General features: G+C 44.8%; 1 protein-coding gene across 1 annotated transcript in view; it reads right to left on the bottom strand.

The window, feature by feature from the left end:
• The window catches only part of TRPV4 (transient receptor potential cation channel subfamily V member 4), a 145,454-nt gene that overhangs the window by 5,685 nt on the left and 118,520 nt on the right, over nucleotides 1–21,249 (bottom strand). Inside the window, exons 12-14 of the mRNA XM_063913232.1 lie at nucleotides 19,571–19,887; nucleotides 18,080–18,207; nucleotides 115–236 (exon numbers count right to left, since the gene is read on the bottom strand). Of these exons, the coding sequence (XP_063769302.1) occupies nucleotides 115–236; nucleotides 18,080–18,207; nucleotides 19,571–19,887 (567 nt within the window). The remainder of the gene's footprint in view (nucleotides 1–114; nucleotides 237–18,079; nucleotides 18,208–19,570; nucleotides 19,888–21,249) is intronic.

The raw sequence follows: 21,249 nt of genomic DNA, 5'->3' as shown, positions 1-21,249 counted from the left end.
TAAAAGGCATTGAAGTGGTGAGAGGTAAAAAGTTAACGACTTAAAATCTGTTGCTTTTCTTAGATGATAAAAGCTCAAGATATCTAATTAATCTGCATAGTAACTCTGGCCTACCTCTCCGGAGACGCCCCACAGTTTGAGAGAAGCCATAGTATTGATAAGTATCATTCTTCCCAGGATCCTCATTAATGATACCAAGATTCTGATTCCAGTGCGACCAATTCACTTCGTCCACCCTAAAATAGTAAAAAAAATCAGCATGACTACAGGTCAGAGAATGAAAACTTCATGTCATAGTTCTTTGCTTTGAAATTCAGCTGTTTTTACATAATACAGAATCCTTTCAACTCCAAAAAAAGATGCAACTATATTAATTATGGATAAAATGTACGCAGCAAAGCATTATTTACCCCATTAATGTCAACAGCAGCTTGTTACATATACATAACACACACCTATATATTTGTATACTTTTGTATGTGTGTGTGTCATACACATACAGTATACACACACACCCACCCATAAATAGAATACACTCATATACACAAGTACATGGTTATTATAATAAATTGTAATATAATAAAGAAATGTCAATCAGATGGGAAGGAGGAAAGGCATGGTGGGTCAGGCGGTGTACTAAAATATTCAACAGCTGAAGCTTGTAGACTTATTTACTATTTGGGAGAGCACCTGTGTACGCAGGAGATAGGTCTACTCCTGATTACCATGAACAAGTACTGCCACTGTCCTTGCTGCAGAAACAGACTAGTTGGAGGAGTTACAGAATACCAAGGATCCCAGCTAAAATTGTTTTCATACAGTATTATCTACATACTGCATAGTTAAAGCAAGAAGTGGACTGGTAACCAAGTATAAGATGTATCCTGTTTACACACACACACACACACACACACACACACACACACACACACACACACAATTGACCATTGGTAAGTGATTTTCTTATTTGGCGATGGAGGGTAGTGTGGAGGAAAGGGGGGGGAGACAGCACAAATAAGCTTTATATCAATATATACTTGTAAGGAAGGACTGCGGCACTCAAGAGACTGGAAAAGATGGCAATACGTGTATTATACACACACAAATATGACACCATCTTTTCGGGTGCCAGTCGTGCCCATTTGTCAAGGTGAGTTAAAGTTGGTGTCATATTTGTGTGTGTATAATACACGTATTGTAACATTCACCAGTCTCTGAGTGCCGCTGTCCTTCCTTCCAATTGTGCAAATGTACGTTGAAGGGCACTAGAGCATTTAATGTGATCTAGTGGAGTGCCGGCCTATAACATACAGTGGGGCAAAAAAGTATTTGGACGGCCACCGATTGTGCAAGTTGACCCACTTAAAAAGATGAGAGAGGTCTGTAATTTCCATCATAGGTACACTTCAACTGTGAGAGACAGAGGGGTGGATTTATTAAACCTGGTGAAGTGATAAAGTGGAAGGTGATAATGCACCAGCCAATGAGCTCCTAACTGTCATTTTTCAAACCCAACCTGTGACATGGCAGTTTGGAGCTGATTGGCTGCTACTTTATCACTGTCCACTTTATCACTTCACCAGGCTTAATAAATGTGCCCCATTATCTGGAAAAAAAACCAGAGGAAATCACATTGTATGATTTTTAAACAATTTATTTGTATATTCTTGCAGAAAATAAGTATTTGGACAATCAAAAAGTTTAACTCAATACTTTGTAATATAACCTCAGTTGGCCATTACAGAGGTCAAACGTTTCCTGTAGTTCTTGACCAGGTTTGCACACACTGTAGCAGGTATTTTGGCCCACTCTTCCATGCAGATCTTCTCTAGATCTGTCATGTTTTGGGGATGTCGCCGGGCAACACAGACTTTCAACTCCCTCCACAGATTTTCTATTGGGTTGAGGTCTGGAGACTGGCTAGGCCACTCCAGGACCTTGAAATGCTTCTTACGGAGCCACTCCTTAGTTGCCCGGGCGGTGTGTTTGGGGTCATTGTCATGCTGGAAGACCCAGCCACGTTCCATCTTCTTCAATGCTCTTACTGATGGAAGGAGGTTTTTGCCCAAAATCTCACGATACATGGCCCCATTCATCCTCTGCTTAATATGGATCAGTCGTCCTGTCCCCTTTGTAGAAAAGCAGCCCCAATGCATGATGTTTCCACCCCCATGCTTCACAGTGGGTATGGTGTTCTTTGGATGCCATTCATCATCATTCTCCCTCCAAACATGGCAAGTGGAGTTTATACCAAAAAGTTTGATTTTGCTCTCATCCGGCCACATTACATTCTCCCACTCCTTCTCTGGATCATCCAGATGGTCATTGGCAAACTTTAGACTGGCCTGGACATGTGCTAGCTTAAGCAGGGGGACCTTTCGGACGCTGCAGGATTTCAATCAATGATGATGTAGTGTGTTACTAATGGTAACCTTTGTGACTGTGGTCTTAACTCTCTTGAGGTCATTGACCAGGTCCCCCCGTGTAGTTCTGGGCTGATTCCTCACCATTCTCAAGATCAATGATATCCCACGAGGTGAGATCTTGCATGGAGCCCCAGGTCGAGGGAGATTGCCAGTAATCTTGTATTTCTTCCATTTTTTAATAATTGTGCCAACAGTTGATCTCTTCTCACCAAGCTGCTTGCCTATTGTCGAGTAGCTCATCCCAGCCTTGTGCAGCTCTACAATTTTGTCCCTGGTGTCCTTAGACAGCTCTCTGGTCTTGGCCAAGGTGGAGAGGTAGCAGTCTGACTGTTTGAAGGTGTGGACAGGTGTCTTTTATACAGATAACCAGTTCAAACAAGTGCCATTAATGGGATCCAGTCTGAAGATTGACGCTGTCTAGGTCGACCACTACAGGTCGACAGTCACTAGGTCGACAGGTTTGGAAGGTCGACAGGGTTTCAAGGTCGACAGGGTTTTAAGGTCGACATGTGCTAGGTCAACAGGTCGATATGAGTTTTTCACTTTTTTTTTTTACTTTTTCATACTTAACGATCAACGTGTGCCAAGTGAAGCAAGGCACCTTGTCCGAAGCATGGCGAGGGGACATGGTGCACTAATTGGAGTTCCCGGTCACTCTACGAAGAAAACGACACCAAAGGAAAAAAAATCATGTCAAACTTTTGACCTGTCGACCTAGCATATGTCGACCTAGAAACCCTGTCGACCTTCCAACCCTGTCGACCTAGTAACTGTCGACCTATAGTGGTCGACCTAAACATTGTCGATCTAGACACTGTCGATCTAATGATCCACACCCGCCATTACTACAGGTAACGAGTGGAGGATAGAAGAGCTTCTTAAGGAAGAAGTAACAGGTCTGTAAGAGACAGAAATCTTGCTGCTTGGTTGATGTCCAAATATTTATTTTCCACAAGAATATACAAGTAAATTGTTTAAAAATCATACAATGTGATTTCCTGTTTTTGTTATTTTTCAGATTCTGTCTCTCACAGTTGAAGTGTACCTTAAGTATGATGGAAATTACAGATATCTCTCTCATCTTTTTAAGTGGGTCAACTTGTACAATCGGTGGCTGTCCAAATACTGTTTTGCCCCACTGTACATATACAGCTTTTATGTTACTTCTTTTACTCTATTTATGTTGGGCAATGTGTGGCTCTACAAACATACCTTCAAACAACATTCTATTTAAAATAATGGGGGAGATTTATCAAAGCTTGGAGAGAGACAAAGTGAAGTAAGATAAAGTACCAACCAATCAGCTTCTGACACTTTACAGGTTATGGCTGGGATGTAATGGGAGCAGAGATTGTAAGATGTCTGTTTTTTCCGCAGAAGTTGCATTTTTTGCAAACCCGGACAATGTAATAGCTCCCGAGTACATGCAAAGTCGGATGTTTATTACTCTTAAAGAGAGAGCCTGGTAAAAAGTTGGCTCCAAATGTTTTCCCCATGTTAAACATACAACTCGCCCAATGTAATAAGTCTGAGTTTGAAAACCTCACACGAAAGAGCTTTACAAAATCAGACATAAGTAGAGCTTTTTTGGGGGGTGAGTTGTATTTGTCAATGCTGAAAATCAATTACAAGTACACAATTACAGCACATTTACAACAAATAAATATTTTTACAATTATTTTTAACCTTAAAATCAAACAAAAACTTTGAACTCTCAAAATAGTCCATGTACTGTACATCGTATTTTGCACATTTTTCCCCGGAAAATGTGTCTCAGACGCAAAATGATGCAATAGGTCGAACAACCAGCTTATGCTGATATGCAGCATGACTATATATATAATATATATATAATTGTATAATTGCAGCTATATCTGCATACGAAATGTTATGCTACCATCTTTTCCAGCCAAACAATGTAAACATAATTTGTTATGCCAATACAGCTGCTATTACACACAGAATTTAGTCATGATGCATATCATTTTAATCAGCATAAGATGCTTGTGTGTCCTGGATTACTGTGGTTTATTTAGGGGATGTGTTGCTTCAATCATGGGACATTTGGGTGCCAATGGGTGACTTTCTATCACTGTACAATTATTAAAACAACAGATGCATTTCGATTGCTCTGAAAAAGTCGGACGCTTCCTAGTCTAAAAATCCTGTGAGAAGTCGGATCTGATTTGCATTGGGAGTGTAAAAGATGCACGCCATTACATTGGCCAATTATAACATCCAAGTTTGTCCAACTTTTTCCCAGACGCAAAACTCAGCTCTCATTACATCCTGGCCTATGTTTGAAAAATTACAGTTAGGAGCTGATTGGTTGGTATTTTGACCCAGATTTAGCGAGCCTTGGAGAGTGATAAATTGCACAGTAATAAAGTACCAACCAATCAGCTTCTGTCATTTTTCAAGCACAGCCTGTAACATGGCAGTATCGAGCTGGTTGGTTGGTTCTTCATCACAGTGAAATGTATCACTCTCCAAGGCTTGATAAACCGGGGCATTTATCTCGCTCCACTTTATCTCAGGGAACTGACCACTGACATTGTAATTTCTCTGTGGAGGGAAGCACCACATACAAATATATGAAATTGAACAGGAGCAGATTAAGCTTGCTTACATATACTTTCTTAGAAACAGTTTTGCATGAAAAAGATATATTTGATGGGATTTGCAGGTTTTGTTTTCTATTGCTCACTTAAACTCTATATCAGCGGTGGCCAACGCGTGGCTCTTGAGCCGCATGTGGCTCTTTCTTCTCACTGATGCGACTCCCGCTGCTTCTGACAGTCTGCACTCTGCACACTTTGACCTGCAGACGGCTCCCAACTCGCAGGGCTGCCAGTAGCAGAGGTGGGAGCGTGACCCTGGCACTACATCACGGCCCCGCTCCCTGCCCTTTCTAGGACTCCTGCCATTGCCATGAAAAGCGGCACCTGTCTGGCCTCACTGTCCACCGGATCACTGTCATACAGGTGATGGTGGCTACCAGTGACCGGATGGGGGGAGAGGGGAGAGATAGAGGGGGATGATGCTGAAAGACACAGTAAGAAAGGGGGACAGGCTGAGAGGCAGAATGAAGAGGGAGCAGGCAGCGAGTCACAGAGTGAAGGGGGATCAAGCTGAGAGACAGAGTGAAGGGGTAGCAGGCTGTGAGACACAGAGTGAAGGTGGAGCAGGCTGAGAGGCACAGAGTGAAGGTGAAGCAGGCTGAGAGACAAATAATAAATGGGGGGGAAGGCTGAGTAGCACAGAGTTAAGGGGGAGGTTGAGAGGCACAGAGTGAAGGGGGAGGCTGAGAGGCACAGAGTAAAGGATGGGAGGCTTAGAGGCACAGAGTGAAGGGGGGAGGCTGTGAGGCACAGAGTAAAGGGGGGAGGCTTTCTTGTTTCAGTGTATTTCATGTTGATTTTTCTTGTTTAAGTGTCTCTTGCCCCCAGTGTGACTAAAAACGGGGTGTGACACATAGTCATGCTCCTACAAACATCATACCGAAGGTAGGCACACAAAAATGGGGCATGGCCTTTTGGCCACTCCCCATTTTTTCACGCGCACCTTCTGCGTGCATTATAATGGCTCTTTGACTACAGATATTTTGGGCTCTTTCCCTCTGACTGGTTGGCCACCCCTGCTCTATATTATGCATCACTGCTGCAAAACATTTGATCTAATGTAAATATTTAGTCATCCGTCCTCATTACAGTCGACTAGCAACAATATTTTCAATGTCTTACACATTATATTTTGATATTGTTGATGAATGCCAGCACAATGCTGCATTTTTTAATATTCCGATTAACGGTTGTTAAAAGTAAAAGTTAACCATTTATGGTCAAGAGCTTTCAGAGCCTCACATTTCAATCAGAGTATTTGGTTTAACAGCCTGCCAAACCAAGACAACCTTTCATTGCATGGAAGAATTAGCACAAAATAGACAAAGGTCTAATGAGGTCTAATTATGAATCAATAACAGATATTCCATTAAATACTGTCATAATTGCTAGTCACTGCCTGTCTCTCATATTTACTAGAAGATTTAAATACCATCTGTTAATTCATGCTGTGCCTTGTGGTATAGCCGGAGACTTCATTAATATGCAAATTAGAATGTGGTTTTAGTACAGTATCCACCACAGCCCCCTCCCTAATGATCATGAGTGATGCCTTTGGGAGCCTATCTGGTCTAACCCCTTCCTTTGCCAGTGCAGTATAAATGCCAAGATGTAGACTAAACATAGGTGAATGTATAGATTGGAGCTAGGCATGTTTTAGAAAGGGCATTACAAACAAACCACCTGATTTGAATACTAACATTCTAATTTATAAGCAAAAGAACAAAAAATGCAAAAGTAGTCATGGATAAGTGAAATATATGCAGTCACAGCTCTCTCTGCCTTACGATATTACTGCACCTTTAGAGAGAGAAACGGCTGTGCCTTCCTCACATGCTATGCAGAGTGCAATCACATACAGTGAGGTGATCGCAAATGAGAAATTATTTACCGGTACTTCCTTTTGTGCTAAAATTGCTTGTAAATTGCTGTATAATCAGGGAGATGTGTTTGTGGACTGATAATGCACAATCTAGCAGTAAGTAAACTATTCTGTAAATGCAATGGATGTTCTCAATCATTCCATTCCCGTTTCTACAATAGTTTTCTGATTTGGCCAATTAAAAAAGAAAAACTGTTTACTGGAACCGCATATATCAAAAAGTAACTGCATTTATTTTACATACGTTTAAAAAAAAACATCCCAGGGCTTTCACTCTTAGTTAGAGAAGGCAGAGGAATATCTATGCCATCTGATTTTTTATTTAGTTAAATGTTTAATATTCAGTTAACAGAATATATATTTCAGATAATAGTGCTTTTACATGCTCTATAAGTTAATATGCTTTCTTTCTCTTTCCTATATTAAAGTAGTGTTGTAGTAATTCTAGCATAAAATAAGAATTTACTTACCGATAATTCTATTTCTCGTAGTCCGTAGTGGATGCTGGGAACTCCGTAAGGACCATGGGGAATAGCGGCTCCGCAGGAGACTGGGCACAAAAGTAAAGCTTTAGGACTACCTGGTGTGCACTGGCTCCTCCCCCTATGACCCTCCTCCAAGCCTCAGTTAGGATACTGTGCCCGGACGAGCGTACACAATAAGGAAGGATTTTGAATCCCGGGTAAGACTCATACCAGCCACACCAATCACACCGTACAACTTGTGATCTGAACCCAGTTAACAGCATGATAACAGAGGAGCCTCTGGAAAGATGGCTCACAACAACAATAACCCGATTTAGTTAACAATAACTATGTACAAGTATTGCAGACAATCCGCACTTGGGATGGGCGCCCAGCATCCACTACGGACTACGAGAAATAGAATTATCGGTAAGTAAATTCTTATTTTCTCTGACGTCCTAGTGGATGCTGGGAACTCCGTAAGGACCATGGGGATTATACCAAAGCTCCCAAACGGGCGGGAGAGTGCGGATGACTCTGCAGCACCGAATGAGAGAACTCCAGGTCCTCCTCAGCCAGAGTATCAAATTTGTAGAATTTAGCAAACGTGTTTGCCCCTGACCAAGTAGCTGCTCGGCAAAGTTGTAAAGCCGAGACCCCTCGGGCAGCCGCCCAAGATGAGCCCCCTTCCTTGTGGAATGGGCTTTTACAGATTTTGGCTGTGGCAGGCCTGCCACAGAATGTGCAAGCTGAATTGTACTACAAATCCAACGAGCAATAGTCTGCTTAGAAGCAGGAGCACCCAGCTTGTTGGGTGCATACAGGATAAACAGGGAGTCAGATTTTCTGACTCCAGCCGTCCTGGAAACATATATTTTCAGGGCCCTGACAACGTCCAGCAACTTGGAGTCCTCCAAGTCCCTAGTAGCCGCAGGTACCACAATAGGCTGGTTCAGGTGAAACGCTGAAACCACCTTAGGGAGAAATTGTGGACGAGTCCTCAATTCTGCCCTGTCCGTATGAAAAAACAGGTAAGGGCTTTTATAAGATAAAGCCGCCAATTCTGACAAGCGCCTGGCCGAAGCCAGGGCCAACAGCATGACCACTTTCCATGTGAGATATTTCAAATCCACAGATTTAAGCGGTTCAAACCAATGTGATTTTAGGAACCCCAAAACTACATTGAGATCCCAAGGTGCCACTGGAGGCACAAAAGGAGGCTGTATATGCAGCACCCCCTTGACAACGTCTGAAACTTCAGGAACTGAAGCCAGTTCTTTCTGGAAGAAAATCGACAGGGCCGAAATCTGAACCTTAATGGATCCTAATTTTAGGCCCATAGACACTCCTGTTTGCAGGAAATGCAGGAATCGACCCAGTTGAAATTCCTCCGTTGGGGCCTTCCTGGCCTCGCACCACGCAACATATTTCCGCCAAATGCGGTGATAATGCTTTGCGGTCACATCCTTCCTGGCTTTGATCAGGGTAGGAATGACTTCTTCCGGAATGCCTTTTTCCTTCAGGATCCGGCGTTCAAACGCCATGCCGTCAAACGCAGCCGCGGTAAGTCTTGGAACAGACAGGGTCCTTGCTGGAGCAGGTCCCTTCTTAGAGGTAGAGGCCACGGGTCCTCTGTGAGCATCTCTTGAAGTTCCGGGTACCAAGTCCTTCTTGGCCAATCCGGAGCCACGAGTATAGTTCTTACTCCTCTCCGTCTTATAATTCTCAGTACCTTGGGTATGAGAGGCAGAGGAGGGAAAACACATACACTGACTGGTACACCCATGGTGTTACCAGAGCGTCCACAGCTATTGCCTGAGGGTCCCTTGACCTGGCGCAATACCTGTCCAATTTTTTGTTGAGGCGGGACGCCATCATGTCCACCTTTGGTTTTTTCCAACGGTTTACAATCATGTGGAAGACTTCTGGGTGAAGTCCCCCCTCTCCCGGGTGGAGGTCGTGCCTGCTGAGCAAGTCTGCTTCCCAGTTGTCCACTCCCGGAATGAACACTGCTGACAGTGCTATCACATGATTTTCCGCCCAGCGAAGAATCCTTGCAGCTTCTGCCATTGCCCTCCTGCTTCTTGCGCCGCCCTGTCTGTTCACGTGGGCGACTGCCGTGATGTTGTCCGACTGGATCAGCACCGGCTGACCTTGAAGCAGAGGTCTTGCTTGGCTTAGGGCATTGTAAATGGCCCTCAGCTCCAGGATATTTATGTGAAGTGATCACAAGCCCTGGAAATTTCTTCCCTGTGTGACTGCTCCCCAGCCTCGCAGGCTGGCATCCGTGGTCACCAGGACCCAGTCCTGAATCCCGAATCTGCGGCCCTCTAGAAGATGAGCACTCTGCAACCACCACAGGAGAGACACCCTTGTCTTTGGTGACAGGGTTATCCGCTGATGCATCTGAAGATGCGATCTGGACCATTTGTCCAGCAGGTCCCACTGGAAAGTTCTTGCGTGGAATCTGCCGAAAGGGATTGCTTCGTAGGAAGCCACCATTTTTCCCAGGACCCTTGTGCATTGATGCACTGACACTTGGCCTGGTTTTAGGAGGTTTCTGACTAGTTCGGATAACTCCCTGGCTTTCTCCTCCGGGAGAAACACCTTTTTCTGGACTGTGTCCAGGATCATCCCTAGGAATAGAAGACGTGTCGTCGGGATCAGCTGCGATTTTGGAATATTGAGAATCCAACCGTGCTGCCGCAACACTACTTGAGATAGTGCTACCCCGACTACCAATTGTTCCCTGGATCTTGCCCTTATCAGGAGATCGTCCAAGTACGGGATAACTAAAACTCCCTTCCTTCGAAGGAGTATCATCATTTCGGCCATTACCTTGGTAAAGACCCGGGGTGCCGTGGACAAACCAAACGGCAGCGTCTGAAAACTGATAGTGACAGTTCTGTACCACAAACCTGAGGTATCCTTGGTGAGAAGGGTAAATTGGGACATGGAGGTAAGCCTCCTTGATGTCCAAAGACACCATATAATCCCCTTCTTCCAAGTTCGCAATCACCGCTCTGAGTGACTCCATCTTGAATTTGAACCTGTGTATGTAAGTGTTCAAGGATTTCAGATTTAAAATAGGTCTCACCGAGCCGTCCGGCTTCGGTACCACAAACAGCGTGGAATAATACCCCTGTCCCTGTTGCAGGAGGGGTATCTTGATTATCACCTGCTGGGAATACAGCTTGTGAATGGCTTCCAATACCGCCTCCCTGTCGGAGGGAGACGTCGGTAAAGCAGACTTTAGGGGAGTTCCCGAGTCCGCTTGTAAAGCCCCAGCGTCATGCTGAGGACTTGGCAGAAACGGGAGAGGGCTTCTGTTCCTGGGAACTGGCTGTTTGCTGCAGCCTTTTTCCTCTCCCTCTGCCACGGGGCTTCCAGGGTATCAATATTGTCAGTCAGGGAATCCGACCAAGCCACCCCAGCACTGCACATCCAGGCTGAGGCGATTGCTGGTCGCAGTATAACACCCGTGTGAGTGTATATACATTTTAGGATATTCTCCTGCTTTCTGTCAGCAGGTTCCTTAAGGGCGGCCCTATCAGGAGACGGTAGTGCCACCTGTTTTGACAAACGTGTGAGCGCTTTATCCACCTTAGGGGGTGTTTCCCAACGTGCCCTATCCTCTGGCGGGAAGGGGCATGATGCTAATAACCTTTTAGGAATTATCAGTTTTTTATCGGGGGAAACTCACGCTTCATCACACACTTCATTTAATTCCTCAGATGCAGGAAAAACTACAGGCAGTTTTTTCTCACCAACATAATACCCTTTTTAGTGGTACTTGTATTATCAGAAATATGTAAAACATTTTTTATAGCATCAATCATGTAACGTGTGGCCCTATTGGAAGTCACATTCGTCTCTTCATCGTCGACACTGGAGTCAGTATCCGTGTCGGCGTCTGTATCTGCCATCTGAGGTAACGGGCGTTTTAGAGCCCCTGATGGCTTTTGAGACGCCTAGACAGGCACGAGCTGAGTAGCCGGCTGTCTCATGTCATCAACCGTCTTTTGTAAAGAGCTGACACTTCCATAAGCTCAGCCACTCAGGTGTCGACTCCCTAGGGGGTGACATCTCCATTACAGGCAATTGCTCCGCCTCCACACCATTTTCCTCCTCATACATGTCGACACAATCGTACCGACACACAGCATACACACAGGGAATGCTCTGATAGATGACAGGACCCCACTAGCCCTTTGGGGAGACAGAGGGAGAGTATGCCAGCACACACCAGAGCGCTATATATATATACAGGGATAACCTTATAGAAGTGTTTTTCCCCTTATAGCTGCTGTTTTATTTATACTGCGCCTAATTAGTGCCCCCCTCTCTTGTTTTACCCTTTTCTGTAGTGCAGGACTGCAGGGGAGAGTCAGGGAGACGTCCTTCCAGCGAAGCTGTGAGGGAAAATGGCGCCCGTGTGCTGAGGAGATAGGCTCCGCCCCCTTCGCGGCGGACTTTTCTCCCGCTTTTTGCTGTATTCTGGCAGGGGTTAAAATACATCCATATAGCCCTGGGGGTTATATGTGATGTATTTTCGCCAGCCAAGGTGTTTCTATTGCTGCTCAGGGCGCCCCCCCCCCCAGCGCCCTGCACCCTCAGTGACCGGAGTGTGAAGTGTGCCTGAGGAGCAATGGCGCACAGCTGCAGTGCTGTGCGCTACCTTGGTGAAGACTGATGTCTTCTGCCGCCGATTTTCCGGACCTCTTCTTGCTTCTGGCTCTGTAAGGGGGCCGGCGGCGCGGCTCTGGAACCGGACTCCGAGGCTGGGCCTGTGTTCGGTCCCTCTGGAGCTAATGGTGTCCAGTAGCCAAGAAGCCCAAGCTGGCTGCAAGCAGGCAGGTTCGCTTCTTCTCCCCTTAGTCCCTCGATGCAGTGAGCCTGTTGCCAGCAGGTCTCACTGAAAATAAAAAACCTAAAACTAAACTTTTACTAAGAAACTCAGGAGAGCCTCCTAGAATGCACCCTTCTCGGCCGGGCACAAAAATCTAACTGAGGCTTGGAGGAGGGTCATAGGGGGAGGAGCCAGTGCACACCAGGTAGTCCTAAAGCTTTACTTTTGTGCCCAGTCTCCTGCGGAGCCGCTATTCCCCATGGTCCTTACGGAGTTCCCAGCATCCACTAGGACGTCAGAGAAAAGCTAAATAGATAAACAAAAAGGTAATTAATTATGTGTAATGTGTTTAAATGACTCATCTTTAGCAGAATTACCATTACGGGAACTTTGCGGTCAGCGGTGAGGTTACTTTCGGTCAACCGCTGACCGCAAAGTTCCCACCATTGGAAACAATGGAGCGCATAGGCGCTACATTGTATCTCTGCCGTGTGCAGCCTCACTGACACTACAGGAGCGCACAGCCAATCAGGAGAGTGCCACGACGTGGCGCTCCCTGATTGGCTGAAGGGACCCTCTTTGACAGGAGTCAGGGGGGGTCCTGGCAGTCGGGGAAAGGGGTCCCATGTGTAAACATGGGACCCCTTTCAGTGCGTAGTCGGGTTTCCGGTTTGTTTTTTTGCCAAGTACGTGGATTATACAAAGAACAGAAGATACACTGGATTATGTGAGTATAATTTTTTTCACAGGTACCCGGAGGATTCTACATGGAGAAGAGGACCGAGCCTCGTGGGAACATAGGTAAGTATGTATGTATGGAGGTGTGCATGTATTTAATAAACTTTTACTGTCACGGTGTGTGTGTCTTCTTTTTTGTTGGGTATTTTTTTAGTAGTACAGGTAGTACTACAGGTACCAGCGGGCCCGGTTTTCCACTGCATGCTGGTACTTGCGGTTCTTTAAGTACCAGCTAGCGGGGGAGGCTTGCTGGGACTTGTAGTACTGCTACTAAAAACAATATTCTGATTTTTTACACTTGGCTATCAGCCCCCCATCCGCCACCCTTGGATGGGGGGGACAGCCTCGGGCTTCACCCCTGGCCCTTGGGTGGCTGGAGGGGGGGGAACCCTTAATTTAAGGGGTTCCCACTCCTCCAGGGTACCCCGGCCAGGGGCAACTAGTTGGGGATGTAATGCCAGGGCCGCCAGGACCACAATAAAAGTGTCCCCCGGCTGTGGCATTATGTACCAGGCTAGTGGAGCCCGGTGCTGGTTAAAAAAATACGGGGGACCCCTACGCTTTTTGTCCCCCGGATTTTTTGCACCAGGACCAGGCGCAGAGCCCGGTGCTGGTTGATGAAATATGGGGGAACCCCTGTAATTTTTTTCCCCATATTTTGACAACCAGGACCGGCTCAAAGAGTCCAAGGCTGGTTTTGCTTAGGAGGGGGGACCCCACGCATTTTTTTTTCTTACATTTAACACTTTCCCACCCCTTACCACTGATAAACATGCACGGATCTCACGGATCCGTGCATGCCTATCAGAACATGGTAAAAAAAAGCAGGTCTATTTGAAAACTGCTTTTTTTTACGATATGTATTCATTCACGGCAGTGTTTGGCTATTGCCGGCAGTGTTTGTGAAATACAAATTTTAGTAAGTTACCGAGTTCTAGCAAATAACAGGTGTATTTGACCGATGGTGTATTCATTCGTAATTTTTTACTTTGACTTCAACAAAAATACGAATGCCCTCATCACTGCCGTGATTTGAGTTTAGTAAATTCCCGAGATGACACTTTGAAGAAAAAACACCATCTCGGTCAAAATCGGGAGCTTAGTAAATATACCCCATAGGCGGTAGCCATTTCAATTGAGTCTGCCCTGCTACAGAATTGTATGTGTACCGTATGGTGCATAGAACCTTAACAGTACAACCGCTCCTGCAGCTTTGCCCTGGTTTATGTGAATAACTCCCTCCCTGTCTACTGCATGACCTGTGCAGGCTCCCAGGGGGGAAGGGCGATGGGCTAGCGGGAGGCAGTGGAAAATACTGTGCTTTTGAAATGCAAGTACTGTATGAGTCCGAGTCCCCAGTATGTTCTTCTAGTGTACTAATTAGCACGAACAGCTTGTAACGTACAGTGGCAAGTTTAATCTTTCTATGTATAATGGAGAGATAAAAGCTCCTCCCTAAGTTCCTAGATGCCAAATCACCGTCCTTAGTATCTCTGTACAGTATGTTCTATTAGTGTACTAATTAGCACGAACAGCTTGTAACGTACAGTGGCAAGTTTAATCTTTCTATGTATAATGGAGAGAGATAAAAGCTCCTCAGTAAGTTCCTGGATGCCAAATCACCGTACTTAGTATCTCTGTACAGTATGTTCTATTAGGGTACTAATTAGCTGTTTGTGCTAATTAGTACCGTAATAGAAAATACTATACAGAGATACTAAGGATGGTGATTTGGCAACCAGGAACTTAGGGAAGAGCTTTTATCTCTCTATATTATAGATAGAAAGATTAAACTTGCCACTGTACGTTACAAGCTGTTCGTGCTAATTAGTACACTAGTAGAACATACTGTACAGAGATACTAAGTACAGTGATTTGGCATCCAGGAACTTAGGGAGGAGCTTTTATCTCTCTCCATTGTAAACTTTCTCAGTATAATGGAGAGAGATAAAAGCTCCTCCCTAAGTTCCTGGATGCCAAATCACTGTCCGTAGTATCTCTGTACAGTATGTTCTACTGTATCTCTGTATTGTATTTTCTATTAGGGTACTAATTAGCACGAACAGCTAATTAGTACCCTAATAGAACATACTGTACAGAGATACTAAGTACGGTCATTTGGCATCCAGGAACTTAGGGAGGAGCTTTTATCTCTCTCCATTATACATAGAAAGATTAAACTTGCCGCTGTACGTTACAAGCTATTCGTGCTAATTAGTACCCTAATAGAACATACCGTACAGAGATACTAAGTACGGTCATTTGGCATCCAGTTAAAAGCTGTTCGTGCTAATTAGTACACTAGCAGAACATACTGTACAGTGATACTAAGGACGGTGATTTGGCATCTAGGAACTTACAGATGAGCTTTTATCTCTCTCCACTATACTTAGAAAAATTACACTTGCCACTGTACGTTACAAGCTGTTCGTGCTAATTAGTACACTAGTAGAACATAGAGTACAGAGATACTAAGGACGGTAATTTGGCATCCAGGAACTTAGGGAGGAGCTTTTATCTCTCTCCATTATACTTAGAAAGATTACAATGGAGATTAAAGCTCCTCCCTATGTTCGTGGATGCCAAATCACTGTACTTAGTATCTCTGTACAGTATGTTCTACTAGTGTACTAATTAGCACGAACAGCTTGTAACGTACAGTGGTAAGTGTAATTTTTCTAAGTACAATGGAGAGAGATAAAAACTCCACCCTATGTTTCTGGATGTCAAATTACCATGCTTAGCATTTCTGTACAGTATTTCCTATCTAGCCAGAAACCCTGCATCCTGTACAAGCTAGGCAGGACAACTGGAGGGGACCCGATACACGGTTGCTTCCCGTTTCTCTTTCCAGTGTCACATGAACTAGTAGTTGGTCTGCCCCGAAAGCCAAGAGTCTCCTCTTTTGTATGGTACCAGTCCTGAGTCTCTGGGACACCCAGAACCAGAGATATCAGTACGTAAAGTGGACCCATTTTCCCATAGACTATAATGGGCCCGTTAATTCAGACCCACCATGGGTTCCGACACTTGCCATGAGCCTTGTGGGGGTCACAGAAACTTGGGGTTGGTACCCTCCGGTAGCTAATTGTCTCTCTTTCCATACCAACCTAGTGATGAAGGCTCACACCTCCCATGCTGAGAGTCCCAGGTTTGAGTCCCAAAGTGCCAACCTTTTTTTTTTTTTTTTTATGTTCCCGTGACATTCACTTTATTTTTTTTTTCTTTGTTATACATTCAATGGAAGGGGGCACACAGGTTTCACATAAATCAGAGTGGGCGGGGGATTTTCCTACATACAGTAGTATACTGTTGCACATGTCTTGTAACCTGATCGGAACTCCCTCCCTGTCTACTGCATGGGATTCTGACGCTCCTTCAGCATTACCCCGTAGCCTGCAAAACCTATGCCGTTGCTTGCTCCATAGCTGAGTGCTGCCACAAGGCAGGGGTTCACGTGCCTCGGACATTTTGTCACTTTGCGATGCGATGGGGTCCGGTGTATAGTTATGTGCATAGACCTCGCTTATCCCTATCGCCCCTGTGTATTTTAGCTAGGGGATTCTGACGCTCCTTCAGCATTGCCCCGTAGCCTGCAAAATCTGTGCTGTTACTTGCTCCATAGCCGAGTGCCTCCATGGAGCTAGGAGTCACAGGCAGTAGCCATTTCAATTGAGTCTGCCCTGCTATAGAATTTTATGTTTACCGTACGGTGCATAGAACCTTGACAGTAGAAACTCTCCTGCAGCTTTGCCCTGCTTTATGTAAAACTTGTGTTTTGTCAGTTTGCTATGCGATCGAGCCCGGTGTAAAGTAATGTGCATAGACCTCGCTTATCTCTATTGCCCATGTGTATTTTGGCTAGAGGATTGCGACGCTCCTTCAGCATTGCCCCGTAGCCTGCAAAACTTATGCCTTCTCTCACTCCATATCCGAGCGCTGCCTGCCACGTGGTGGGGATTCAGGAGTGGCGGCCATTTTGCCAGTGTGCTATGCGATCGAGCCCGGTGTACCGTAATGTGCATAGACCTCGCTTATTCCTATCACCCCTGTGTATTTTAGCTAGGGGATTGTGACGCTCCTTCAGCATGGCCCCATAGTCTGCAAAATCTGGACTGTTACTTTCTCTGTAGCCTAGGGCCTCCGTGGGGCAAGGAGTCATAGGTGGTTGCCATTTCTATTGAGTCTGCCCTGCTACAGAATTGTATGTGTACTGTACGGTGCATAGAACCTTAACAGTAGAACCGCTCCTGCAGCTTTGCCCTGGTTTATGTGAATAAAAAAAATAATAAAGTGTCTGTAAAAAACTAACATGCATTCGTACTTTAGGACTCGAACTCGGGACTCTGAGTATAGGAAGCGGAACACTTCACCACTTCGCCGCAGACAGATGAATAAATCCATTGGTTTTGATTATGCTGTAATGGCTACGGGATTAGGACGCTAACATACTGTACAAAATTCCTAATCTCAAGAGGCAATAGTGAACTTCTAACACGTCCATTTGCGACAGTGTACACTACTGGTTTTATGTTGTTTTGTCTGCGGGACTTGGACGCTCACATATTCATAAAGTACTGTAGATGGATTATATACTGTATGCTGTACTATTTGCGTCTGTACCGTATATACTGTATTAAATAATGCAACGTAATGAGTATTTACTGTATTAAATAATGCAGCGTAATGAGTATTTACTGTATGCAGCTTAATGAGACGCCTTAGTAACGTAGTACTTATTATATATTTCAGTATTTTATTTTACGGGACACCACACGCATGCGCAGTGGTGATTGTAAAAAGCGACATCTGGTGGATGATCGCAGGTATTACACGTAAATGTAACGCCAAACGCTCTGTCTGCCTCCGTGCGATTAGGTACGCCTCTCTGTGACTAGGCGAGCCTCCCTACGCCTCGGTACGCTGCATATGCTCGATCGAGACAAACGCCTCAGCCAGTAAAGATAAAGGTGGCTACATCTGTATATGGGAAAGTCAGATGGTTAAAATTACCCTTTAAAATCACTTAAAAATAAGTAAAGGTTACAGTTGCCACATGAAACAGACTCGGCTTAACCTTCCATAGCTATAAATGTTACCTAAAACACCATCGTCGATCAGGGGTTCCATCAGAATTCTTTCCCACTGTTACCATCTCTCCTGAACGAAAAGCTTTTCTTATGAACACAGGAAATGACCTCTCTATGTCCAAGATGGTTGTGGCCCACTAATAAAAAAAATTATATATTATTTGAGTGGTCTTGCATATCTTCGGAACAGGAACATTTTTAAAGGTCAGTTAAAAAAGCACCCATCACCATATAATATTCAATATATGTAAGCTGGGGAGTTAGGGAAAAAAATATAAATATGTCCAGTGGAATCAAAATATCTAAGGGGTGTATTCTGAGTCAGATGAAGCTCTTAGTATGGATGCAAATAGACAGTTTTAGTGTATAGCTCAGACACAAATTGATGCATGTTTGTGCATCTCTGAATCTCTCTTTGCGTGAAATGGCCGCCAAAAACACAATCGCACAGAACTTTGCGGTCTTGTGGGAGTGTCATGAGAGTGTTGGGAGCATGTACTGTAGCTGAGTTCTGTGCTTTCTGAGTGGTCCATATGGAGAAGGGAAGCCTGTTTCAGACGGATCTCTGGCACCTATCATGGGCTGGTGCAAGAGTGATACTCCTTCACCTTGTAGCCACACAGATCCTTACATTACCTCTACAGAACCCTGCACCAGTGTAAGGTAATTACAGCGTAAGGTGTGTATATCTCTTGCTCACCCACAGAAGCATATGAGGGGACATAAAACGGTATGCATTTAACATACCACCTGTTGGGACCCCGGAGGTCGCAATCCCGACGCCGGTATCCCGACGTAGCTACAATGCAGCAGCCGGAATACCGGCAAGGTAGGTGATTCTCTCTCTGAGAGTGTCCATGACACCCATAGAGGTAGAATAGAACCTGTGAGGAGTGAAGCGAGCCACCGTGCCAGCAGCGTGGCGAGCAAAGCGAGCCTGCAAGGGGCCTTGATGCGCTCGCCTCGCTGCCGGCATTCTGGCGGACGGGATGCCACTGTATAGTGACAGCCAGCATCCCGTGCGCCAGGAAACCATACTGATCCCCGTAAAACAACTGTAGTTATCCAATTTCCACACTGACATTCTGCCATGGCTTACCAATAAAGTAACACTTATTGTTGCTCTCTGGTCTATGCCATGTATCTTTTTCTATCATGATTGAGATGTCCGATTTCAGGCTTTCATTCTACTACTGACTGGATAAGTCTGTATAATATAAGTGTGTGTGTGACCAGGACTTTGGTAACAACTGTGGACCCTTGCAGCATTGTATAAGCAATCTATAAGCAGTTCTGTGCATTAAAAGTAATTATATATTATTGGCATGCTCACTGTTCAGATTCCCGTCAATAGTATGCTAGATAATTAAGACTGTGAATCAAAGGGCTACAAAATGGTCTTGGATGGAACCATCTGGCTGATGTACAACAACTATTTGTTCGTATTCTTAAAGCTTTTTCTCAAGACACAGTTTTTGATCACTTTGGACATATTTTTACCTGTAACTTCCAGATCTGTTTGCTCTCCTTTGACACCTGTCCAACTGTTTCCCCCATTAAAGCGATTAACATGTTAAGTAGGAGGACATAGGTGAGGATAATGTATGTAACCAGCAGGATGATGAAGACGACTGGGTACTTGGCACTGTTGACCATCTCCAGGTCCCCCATCCCTATGGTCAGCTTGAAAAGATCCAGAAGGAATTTGCTAAAGGTACTGCTGTCCCGACATGATGGATATTCAGGCATCGTACAGTTTGTCCCACTGTCATCGCAGGTCTCCTTTGTAGAGCAGGGATTCAGCAGGGACACCAGAGCTACGGAGAGAAGCCAGGATTTCAGTCTTTTACTCAGCACATCTTTACTGCACACTTAACATTTCAGTATAACACAACATCAAATCTGGTTAAATTACATACAACTGCTTTTCAATTTGTATACACAAGCCCTTTATTTTCATAGCTAAAACTAAAAATGTGTCTTTTATTTTTAACTTCAAGTGAACCACAACTGAGACTATGAAACCACTGCGGTGTCCTTAAAATACAAATGTCATTTTGTCCGCAGCCCTAAGTGGTTTATGTTTAGTATTGGTCTCACTACAACTATTGTTTGTATTTTTTACCTTTAAACTTATGGCCAGATTCAATTAGATGCAGTAACTTACCACATCGAGAAAAGGGTGGTAGCCTCGGGCTTGAATGCCGGAGGCTATACAATTACAGCCCCTTTTCCTCCTGCGGTAATTTACCCGCCAAATTCCCGGAGATATAAATTGCGGAACCTGCGATCAAGGAATTTAACGTGATTTTCTTTTTGAGCCTCTCAGAAATCCGCGTTAACTGCCCCCCTGTGGGCTGATTGCAGGCTATAATTTAATAGCCCCGGCAGATTAATTAGCCTGTGGTAATTAACTGCAGCTAAATGAATCCGGCCTTATTTTTTTATCAAAAGTATTTTCTATTGTACACTATGGGGTATATTCAATGAAAGTCTCATCCATTCCGACATGCATTTGTCGGAATGGATCCGACAGGACGTACTCAATGAACGGGCAAATCCAACAACATTTGGCCGTTCCCGACAATCTCAATCCGACTTTAAAAAAAGTCGGATTGAGGAGATGAGGGAGTTGAGAGGGGCAGAGCAGTGGGGAGACGGGGGATTGCAGCGGGGAGACGGAGAGAGCAGGAACCCAGAGGCTACAGCAGCCTAGCAGGAGGATGGGGCACAGTCGCCAGACCTCACGGCAGCGTCCACCCGGCTCCAGCAAGTTGCCCATTCAGTGCCACCTCTCATGTTTTGTTTTGTTCTCAGCCTTTGTAGTGTTTACAGCAGGAATACCAATGGTTTTAAAAAGCACACCATGCAAAACCATGTGCACTGCAGGGGGGGCAGATATAACATGTGCAGAGAGAGTAAGATTTGGGTGGGTTACATTGTTTCGGTGCATGGTAAATACTGGCTGCTTTATTTTTACACTGCAATTTAGATTTCAATTTGCACAACTCTGCACATGTTATATCTGCCTCACCTGCAGTGCAACATGGTTTTGCCCATTAGTGTGCTTTTTTGGTTTGCTAACAACCCTGAATAAGGTCCTTAGGACCCTATTCAGTAAGGATTGCAAATTCTGCTTTTTGCCAGAATTTGCAATCCCTTGACTCGCATGCTGGGGG

Source organism: Pseudophryne corroboree, chromosome 1, assembly GCF_028390025.1.
Source record: "Pseudophryne corroboree isolate aPseCor3 chromosome 1, aPseCor3.hap2, whole genome shotgun sequence".
Classification (NCBI taxonomy): Eukaryota; Metazoa; Chordata; class Amphibia; order Anura; family Myobatrachidae; genus Pseudophryne; species Pseudophryne corroboree.
Note: the sequence above shows the minus strand (reverse complement) of the source record. Positions and strands in the feature narration are given on the sequence as shown.